Source organism: the organism of the source record quoted next, unplaced genomic scaffold, assembly GCF_019419815.1.
Source record: "Pyrus x bretschneideri cultivar Hongxiangsu unplaced genomic scaffold, Pyrus_bretschneideri_v1 Contig9, whole genome shotgun sequence".
Taxonomy (NCBI): domain Eukaryota; kingdom Viridiplantae; phylum Streptophyta; class Magnoliopsida; order Rosales; family Rosaceae; genus Pyrus; species Pyrus x bretschneideri.
The window spans coordinates 1495722-1505867 of NW_025999831.1; the positions used below are offsets into that span (position 1 = coordinate 1495722).

At 36.4% G+C, this 10146-nt stretch overlaps 1 protein-coding gene and 1 long non-coding RNA gene across 2 annotated transcripts; one reads left to right on the forward strand and one right to left on the reverse strand.

Moving 5' to 3' along the window:
* The first annotated feature begins 297 nt into the window (after window positions 1-297).
* LOC103956436 lies at window positions 298-2407 on the forward strand. The gene is made up of 3 exons (XR_668493.3): window positions 298-614; window positions 1331-1475; window positions 2055-2407. It is a non-coding gene; the product is annotated as an uncharacterized LOC103956436 (long non-coding RNA).
* LOC103956437 (UPF0481 protein At3g47200) lies at window positions 2389-4643 on the reverse strand. Its single transcript, XM_009368426.3, has 2 exons — window positions 2862-4643; window positions 2389-2703 (listed from the first exon to the last, which is right to left on the reverse strand). The coding sequence occupies exon 1, from the start codon at window positions 4596-4598 to the stop codon at window positions 3228-3230; it is 1371 nt and encodes a 456-aa protein (XP_009366701.1). The 5' UTR covers window positions 4599-4643; the 3' UTR covers window positions 2389-2703; window positions 2862-3227.
* Between the last annotated feature and the right edge of the window lie 5503 nt (window positions 4644-10146).

Below are 10146 nucleotides of genomic sequence, written 5' to 3' on the forward strand. Positions count from 1 at the left end.
TGATTGTGGAATATCAGGACAAACATAACCATACATTCATAATATTGCAAGTATTGATCAGGGGCGTATCTAGGATTTGAAGATGGGGTGGGTTGGATCTTAAGCTAATTCTTAACCTTGTTCAATTAAAATTCTTGCTTAAATATTTTGCATACTAACATTTGTTTTTTAAAATACATGCAAAACAACAAAATTTACAAGACATCAAACAAATTTCTACATGCAAATTACTAAAAAACCAGAACATACGTGTTGTTTTTATATGATAGTGCGCTGTCATATTTTGTGCGTGTCGTCTCCTCTCTAATTGGTTTACCTTTTCAGTGACCGAAACCCTCGCTGCCTTTTTGTATTGTTCATAGCCATTGCAAAACCCTCCCCCTCAAAATGTCACACCAGCAAATTCGATTTCCCAAGTTCTCACACCTAATCTAAACCCTCACACTCACTGCCATCGCAAAACCCCCATCAAATCCTACAACCAACAAATTCAATTTCACAACCTTTCACGCCTAATCTAAACCCTCGCGACTTCACTATCAAGTGTTGAAGGTATGGATTGAACTCTGAATCTTCCTGCATCACCGGTCTCCGCAACGTTTTCCAAATTGAAGGTAAGCTTATTTGGTATTCTGGATTATAGTGGAATTGAAATAGGTTTGCTTTCATTAACTTTTTGGGTTATTAAATTTGTATGCTCTGATTATTTTGGAATTCGAATTTGATTTTTATTAACAAATTTCTGATAAAACCCCAACAAGAAATTTAGGAACTTGTATTTTTTTTTTTTTTTTTGGGGTCTTCTTTCTTCTGATTTATTGGGGTTTTCATCTGGATTATTTTGTGAACATGCTCCATTTCTTTTACGCTTGGTTTCGTATACCTACAGCAGTCAAAGAAATAACCTTGCTGAACCAGAAGCCACTCGCCATTTGAGTGGCATATATGTTTATTTCTATTTAGCGTGAGAATATGGGTCCGAGATGGGATTCTTCCAATTCCTGAGCAGGGAAAACAGGGAGGGATGGTGACAGTAGAGAACCACCAACTTCTTTGTGGTGGAAATCATAGCTTCATTTTAGATTTTCTTTTGGGTTTAAGAAATGGGTTGGAATGATGTCTCATGAGCTGTGAACCAAATAATCTATTCATGTCTCATGATTGTGTGAATATTAATAAATTTAGTTGTGAACCAGAATCTGGATATCAACCAAGGTCTAACTGCGATAGGGTTCATGTTTTTTTTTGTAATTTGATTATTTTGAGCTCATATTTTTTATAATTCTGTTTTTGAAGGAATTAATTGTTAATTGTTATGTTGCATTTCAAGGCACGAAGCCAGGACAGAGTTTTCGTCTGCACCAATAAGTAAAAGATTCAATATTTTCACTCTGGAGACTCTGGATACCATATGTGTAGCCATTAAAGGGTTCATAAACGGGCAGAGCACTTTCGAAAACGGGATTCCATCTGAGGTAGTACTCGATTTTGCTAATATTGCTCTTCTTTACTGATTTCGGTTGACGTTGTGAATGTAATTTGCTTTTGAATGTTTTTGGGTACAAATTTAGTTTCCAGTTTTGGGTTTGCCTGGATATGTTGAAAAATATATGCATTTGAGAGTGTTGGGACTCACAAATGATGTAGGTACTGAGTTTTGGGTACCGTCTTTCAGTTCAGATTCATATTGGGATATTGATGCTTTGAACAATCTGTTAGTGGTAACTTTGTATATTGGCTATGAATATTGGCATTAAAATATAATTATGGAGAATGGGAAATCACCCTTTTGTTGGTTTTACAAGTATTAGTGAATGATGAGCACTGGACCCAGCAAAAACCTTTGGTTTTCAACCAAATTAGGTTGTTCAGCTGAAAAGAAGCATCTTTTGATTTTTATTGTTATGCCTCTGTCAACTTCTTTTTAGTTTAAATGCACTCTTCATCTCCTCAAGTAAATTTGATTATCTATTAATTTCCCCCATTTTTATTTTCAAATTTATATCGATTGCTAAGATTGTGGAAGGGTGTATGGGTTTGGGTAATTTTCATAGGAAGAGAACACCAATTGTGGTGACGATGGAGAATCCCTTCTTTGCGGTGGAAATTGACGGTCCATGTGCAGCATTCAGCCCAGTTTATAAGGGACAATGACATGGGGAATTGTTTAATTTTATCAAGTTTTGTACTGAGGTAACACTCTCCCCATTTAACATGGTTTAAAATGCTGATTAGTATATGTATAAATAGTATTGTGAGTATGGTTGTATATATGTAGTAGTAGAATTGAAAACATTTTTTGTAATTATGTGTAACTAGAGTTGTAAACCCGCGGCATCGCGCGCGGGCTTTTTGGCTTGTGAATCCTGTCACAAAATAAAAAAAATATACACTCAATTGAGGGACATTGGCATTACCACTCAAAATGCATTTATACATAAAATGAATTGGAGCATTGACCGCTAAATTATGACTTGAGTTTCAATTTGATCCTCAAACTATTTACAAGAGCCTAAAGGCCCACTTGGTATTCAACTCAAATCCAGAGTTTTAAACTCAAAAACACTTTTTGAGTGTCGTTTGATTGATTCATTCTCAAGAACACAACTCAAAAACACTTTCAAACCCTTTTTTTTCCTTGTTTTCTTCTTCCTCTGTTCTGCACGCTCATACCCCATGGATACGCCACTGGTGTTGATTGACCTAAAACCAAAATCCATTAAAGATAATAAAAATTGTCATTTTACGTTTCAAAAAGATGCAATTATTTAGCTAAGCGGTTTTCTGGTGTTTTCTTTAAACAAAATATTTGAATTGAATTGATTTATTTTCCTAAATGAATAAATGCATACGATACTTACCATCAAGAGTCCATGGCATATGATCTTTCAATATATGCCTTGATGCGCATGCCTTCAATACTTGGGACTCAGAATCTAGGGCACGCGCCGCACACCCAAAACTATAACTGATCTATCACAGATCAGTTTTTATAAAGGTCGATGACTAAACGAAGTTCTATAAATCGGCCACAAAATGTTATGAGCAAGACTTTCTTCAAAACCTTGAGTAGCTAAAGGAGCCGCCTTTACCAAAATATTGAAGAGATTACTACAGGTCCAGCAAATCAAGCAGACAAATCACGTATCTTCAAATATCACCAGTGTTCTTTCTCCTCTACCTTCAATATACATACTCGGCGCATGCAATTTTCTCTTCATGTTCTTTTAATTGTTGTAGTAGCTCATGATAGCCATAGCAGTTTGGGCAGCTACGAGGACAAGGAGGATGAAGGCGTAAAAAACTGAAATGAAGGACCATGGCCTGCCAAAATAGGTCCGCATGAGAGTGGCCCAGTGGCTGCTGTAGTAGGACTCCACATCTCTGAATTGCTCGGAAAGGTAGCAGTCTCTTATTTCTAAGCCAGCATTTTCCCCCAACTTTCTGAACAGCTCAGCTACGCTTTGGTCGTTCAGTGAGAAGCCGGTACTGATGATCCCATCGGAACATAGTAACTTGACATCTCTAGTAGAAGTCAGGAGACAGCTCATGAAAGTAATATAAGTGCTGAACCACGTACCTGTGTATTGGCGACATTGTTCTAAGGCCAAACAATTGATGATGAAAGTAGTGGTGAAGTCATTGATGGTTAAAGGTGGGATATCTAGAACCCAATTTCGGAAATTGATCTCCAAGAAGCTGTCCGCTGCTTTGCGTGCCTTGAACTTGATCCCCGAGGATCGTAGTTCTGTGGTACACTGGATTGACTTCAAGGATGGATGACATAACTTTTGAGAAGAGTACTGATCATTTGAAGTGCATTGGAGGGGAAGGAAGGTTAAGTGAAACAAGTCAAGCAAGTGCTCGGCCTCCATCATTCTTGAGTTTTTAAGGACTTGAGGAGGCCTAGGCAATGAGTTACTGAAGAACTTAACCGCAAGAAGGCTTAGTGGATCCCCACCTTTACGTTGATCCGATGAGATGTCGTATAATCTTTCGAGGACGAAGAAAGGGAGTTGATTTTCAAGCTTGAGGAGGTCCCTCATGAGAATTGGAATCAACCATGGCATGGCTAAGATGGGGTTGCCATCCCGATCATTTTCATCAACAACGTGATCATCGCCACTACTTTCACAAACATATCGAAAAAGCTCAATGATAAAGCACCCATCAAGAACCATCATTTCAACAAATTCACTAACGCTCAACTCCTGGTGGTCGGAATAGCAACTTCTCGTGATTTCCTCCAACCTGCTCATGGCTCCTATGTAGTCTTTTAGGTCGCGCTTTGTTCGCCAAAGGAGGCCGTCAAGAAACCACCATTTGTAGCTCTCGAATTCCGATAATTCCTTTTTGCCGCGGTGGTATGGCCCGATGGAGACGATTTCAGGCTGAATGGATTTTGGGCTGATTCCGGTGAGGCCGGGAGGAACTTTGTATATGCACACAGATCTCCTATTTTTTGTTGTTGGAACACCTCGTCTGTTTTGCTCAAGACGGCTTCGCATAGCAGCCACAGATTCGTCGATATCAATCACCACTTCTTCTGCAGTACAATTTTGCTCTGCTACTACTTTGATACCGTCACTGCAAGCCATCTCTCTCTCTCTCTCTCTCTCTACAAGTTCGTGAACATGAAAACTTGGGTGCAATTAGACTATTATTAGAGATTAAACCTTCTGCACCCGATGCAACGATACTTTATGCACACAGATTAAATACTGTATTATTAAAGATCAAATCTTCTGCCCTTATTTTATATGTGACTTTTCTATAACCTCTATTATTAGTTGAGAAGTTATTTAATAGGAATATGCTATTCACATATTTTATTTTACTTTTCACATATCTTTTGATAATTTATGTTCGTTGATCTTCTTCAATTTATCCGATCCAACAGATAAAAATTAAAAATTTATGTGAGAAGTGAAATAAAATGTGTGAATATCTCATTCTATTTAATATTATAAAGAAAGGTGCATTATTGTGGACTAGTGGAAAGTCAATGTCATGACTCATTATCGCTGCAAAGCACGCGGAGCTTTTACAAAGCTGTTCGACGTATTAGTGCTCCCTTCATGGCTTTTTCTTTTTGCTTTGAAGACTAATTACAAAAGGTCCCAACTGGAGACAAGAAGAGTAGGCGAAATTACCGGCTTGATTAACTTATTTATTGGTGAGAATCTAATGCCCCAAAAATCTAAGGGTCAAGAAAACAAATATATTATAACTATTTGTATATGGATGAATTATTAGTGTATTTTAAATATAAAAACGAATAATCTTTACACCTATTCTCTATGTCTTTTTCGTTGTGTATATATTTATTTATGTCGATTAATATTGTGTTCAAACTTTCTTTTGAATCTGTGATACTTGTGTAGGTTATTACCACAGGTCCACAAGCTTTAAATAATGGGCAACGTTAAAGAGACAAAATTTAGAAACAAAATTTATAAATTAAATAATGTATCATTAATATGGATGAGTGCGCTTATCAATACTTAAGTAATAAATTAATCATCAACTTTTATGCTTTTTAATTTTTAAAATTTTATCTATAAATTTAATCTTCCTAACATTACTCTTAAATAATTGTAAAGTTCCGTAAGCGCGAATCAGTTCTGAAGCGATCACATAATGACAGCAAGTCAGATGAAAAATGATCTGGACCGGCCTTCACATGCATTCGGGGGTTTCGCAAGGTAAAGGATCTTAATCTTACATTTTTTTTTATTTTATATACCAGCGATGCGGGCAGAGGGATAATCCAAAACTCGAAATCTGGGGGTAGGATAAATGCATGCTTACATGCCCTTGCACCTTCACTGTTTGATGATGATTAACTTGTTTAAAGCAAGACGGAACTGGATTTGAAATTGGGGTGGGTAATAACTACGAGTTGTATTTACACACAAAAAATAAGAAGATAATCCTGCGTCAAACCAGACCACATCTTGATTAGTTTAGTTTGGTTCGGTTTGGTCTATAAGGAAACGACCTAAACAAGCAACACCGGTACACTTGGCATTTATTTATTGGTTTACACCATGGACAATCATGTTTCATCTCATTGATAACACTGATACTGTCTCTAATTTGCTAATTATCACTTGTACAATCCGTCAGATGTGTGATTTTATCACAAAAAGCTTCAGTATTACTTGGAATGGAGTTAAGGTATTCACATTTTTTTCTTAGAGACACGGCCGATGAGATATTTTAACACCTTCCCCATGTGGAACCTAATTAATGGTTCACACATGGGAGATAACAACCGCAGTTGAGGGGAAGATGTATCTGCTGGGTTTTTCCTTAGTCTTTCCACTTCCCCTTCTTCTCGCTCGGTCTTTTCTTGCACTATTATTTCAAGAAAAGCTGATTTGCTCTTTCTCCAACTCTTCTATTTTTTTGCCTGCCCAAGTTCATTTCCAAGAGATTTACACCTTTCACAATTGTGCTTGTTTAGAAATTTAGCCATTGTTGGACATACAAGAGAGTTCTCTGAGATCTGTAGATTCCAAATAGAGTTGGTGGCGGGTGTGGCGGCTAGGGTCTAGGTGGGGGTGAAGGTGAGGGATGCCAAATAGAGTTGGTGGCAGGTGCGGTGGCTAGGGTCTAGGTGGGGGTGAAGGATGAGGGAGGTCAAGGCAGGGATCAAGGTTTTATTTTTTAAATTTGTTTTTAATTTTAGAATATTTTTCTTTTTAAATTAATTTTTCTTAATTTGTTTACATCTACATTAGCATAAATGTGGAACCGCAATTACTACATCACCATTTAATGGTTAACTTAACATGAATTCTAACAGATGTATGAAATTGAATTCAAATAATAAGTAATGTATGAAAGCAAAATTTAAAGATGTATGAAGTTGCAATTGATCCTAAACCTGAGCGGGTAAAATGTAATTTACTCACTTTTATTAATAATGACACACCCTGACTCGAATTTTAGTAGGCAGCAAAATTGAGGTGTGCTAACCATCACCCAGATGGGTGATGAAGCCATGATATACATGAAAGTATAACTAAAATTATCAACTAATTAAATTTACCAAAAATTTGGCAGAATTTTCTTTAAAATAGGGATAAGACCAAACTAAAACACCTGCAAAAAGTCACATTCATATCAAACACATCCCCGCAGGGCCACACTTAGTGGGTCTCCAGTCCTCAATTATATACACAATAATAGTTCAGAGCACAATTGTCTAATACCCGTTTACAAATAACGTTGAGCAGATAACATACTCAATAAGGATGTGTCAATGCCTGAAAGGATTCCTCGACGTTAAAGATGCTCACATCAACTGCTACTGATTTTGGTTTACACTTAGAACTAATCAATACATATATACTAAACTAATACTTTCTGGTGGCTGCATACAATATCATCCACTAACAATAACTAGTGGAAGCTGGATAATATAATCATGTCATTGCCGAGCAATCTTGAGGGAAGGACAAGCTGAGAAAGTAATTGTGTAGTCATGTCATTATTGAGCTAGTAATCTCAAAGTAATGACAAGTTGATAGTATAACTATAGTACCCCAATACATGTGTAAGTTGATATATAATCATCCACTAGCCGTAGCTAGTGGAAGTTGGAAATATAATCATCCACTAGCCGTAGCTAGTGGAAGCTGAAAATATAATCATGCCATTGCCGAGTAACCTCGAGGCAATGACAAGCTAGAAGGACATGTCCACAATGAGGACAAGCTGGTTATACTTATACATGTGCAAGTTGTGTCTTATGGCCATGGACTTGTACAATACTTTAAGTCTGTATAGGTGTACGTGTACCACAAGATAAGTAGTAATGAATCCAACATTCATAAATCGTTATCATCATCATAAATCATAAGGCATAAATCATAACTCATAAATCTAATAAAGTATGTATCAAGATCGAATCATAAAATATCACATCCCGAACTCGGAGGCATGATACACCATTTAATTTTATATAATCTTATATATAGTTGCATCTAACTTTTGAGCTAGACTGCCTATATACTCCGTAAAGAGATTGAGCCAATCGTAATTGACCTCCATAAGAGAAATTCAACATACGCTACTTAGATCCATTTCCCTATCCCATTTCCAAAGTTAACAATCATGCAATACTGGAATACTTCCATTTTATAATTTCCCCAACAAGTCTAACATGAATAAAATTAGCCAACGTAATGGTGAGAATATGAAAATCTTAACATCAATTAATTAAAGTACAAAAAACTACCTCAATTATTGGTGTCACGATACTTTCATACCTCATCTTTTAAAATTAACAATGTCACACCTTATCTTACGAATTTGTGCCAATTTTATACATTCCATTAGCTTGACATAAATTTCTCAATTAAATGCTGACGTGGCTTGATCCGGGACCCATTTTCTATTAAAAAATTAATAAAATATTATTAAAAACTAAAAAAAATCATTTAATAATTTTTAAATATTAAAATAATAATGAAAAGTAAAAATAAATAAATAAATAAAATAAAAAAAAAGCCCTCACGTTCCCCCCCCTTCTCTCTCTTCTTCCCGATCTTCATCTTCTTCCCCCTTACAGCACCCTTCCTGCAACCCAAAAAAAAGCAGAAGGTAAAAAAAAAAAAACCAATTTATCTTCCCCCCCCCCAACTCGCGATTTTCCCCGACCCCCCTTCCTTTCTTCCCCCTGTCCCATCTTCCCTAAACCCGCACCCACCCTTGCACCCACTACCTGCAACCCAAAAAAAAAAAAACCCATATCCCGTTGAGGTGGAATCAGGAAACCTTCGTGATGGGGTGGGAGTGGTGGATTTGGGATTGGCAGGGGGTTAGGTTTTTTTTTTTTTGGGGGGGGGGGGGGTGGGGGTAGGGGAGAAGGAACGGGGTTTGGTTTGGGGTTCTTCTTCTTTCTGGGTTGCATTGTTTTTTTTTTTTCCCTTCTTCTTCTTCTTCTTCGGTGGGGGGCGTTGATGGGTTTTCAAATTTTTTTTTTGGTTGAAGATTAAGTAAGAAAATGAAGATGGGGGAGAAGAGAGAGAGGGGGAGGGGGGGAAGGGACGAAGTGAGGGGTTTTTTTTTTTTTTTTTTTTTTAATTTAATTTAATTTAATCTTCTTTTTTTTTTACTTTTGTTTTAATATTTAAAAATATTAAATAATTTTATTTTAGTTTTTAATAATATTTTATTAATTTTTTTTTAATAGAAAGTGGGCTCCGAATCAAGCTACGTCAGCATTTAACTGAGAAATTCACGCCAAGCTAACGGAAGGTATAACATTGGCACAAATTCGGAAGATGAGGTATGCCATTGTCAATTTTAAAAGATGAAGTATGAAGGTGTCGTGACATCAATAGTTAAGGTAGTTTTTTATACTTTACCCTAAAAAAATTATAATTGTCTTACTAAACTGTATTCTATTTCAGACAAAAGAAATATATTCACAAGGCTATACTATAGGAACGAATGCTTACATACATGCTCAAATGGGGAAAATTCACGAACCCATTACAAGCAATTTCGAAACCCCAAATGGAGCAAACCAAGTGAATTTGACCAAACAACAAAAAGGGTTAGCTGCAAAACTAAAACAACCCAGCACCTAATAACCAAAATGATAAACAAAACAATTTCTAATTACAATTTTATAAGCCCTAATTTAGAAGGATATGAACAACACAAATATTTATCAGCACCACCATGAAAAAAAATGAAGATATTTATTTGGGGGAACATTATATTAACAGATCAAACTATAACAGTATATTGGCAGATAATGAAATAAAATATGAAATTAACTAGCAGAGGCATTAAACTGTAAACATAAGGAAAGTTGGATTCAAGATAGGAATATGGATTACCTGCTTAAAAGTGATCTGAGATTTAGAGAAAGGAGGTTCTAGAGAGAGATATGTGGTTATGACCATGACAAAGTGATTATATAAGGTGGTGGCAATAATGATAGTGATGGAAGTGTCACATTGTGATTTTCAACAATATGGTGGTAGTAAAGATGGTGTTTTTGGTGGCGATAATAATATTAAATGTGGAAATAGTGGTGCCAACATGGTGTTGATGTGGTGGAGGAGTATGGGTGGCAGCGGTATGCTGTGTGACTATGGTGGTAGAGGCGGTCATAATAAAGGT

Excerpts from the sequence above, each read along its gene's own strand:
- LOC103956437 (XM_009368426.3), bottom strand. The coding sequence starts at position 4,598 with ATGGCTTGCAGTGACGGTATCAAAGTAGTAGCAGAGCAAAATTGTACT.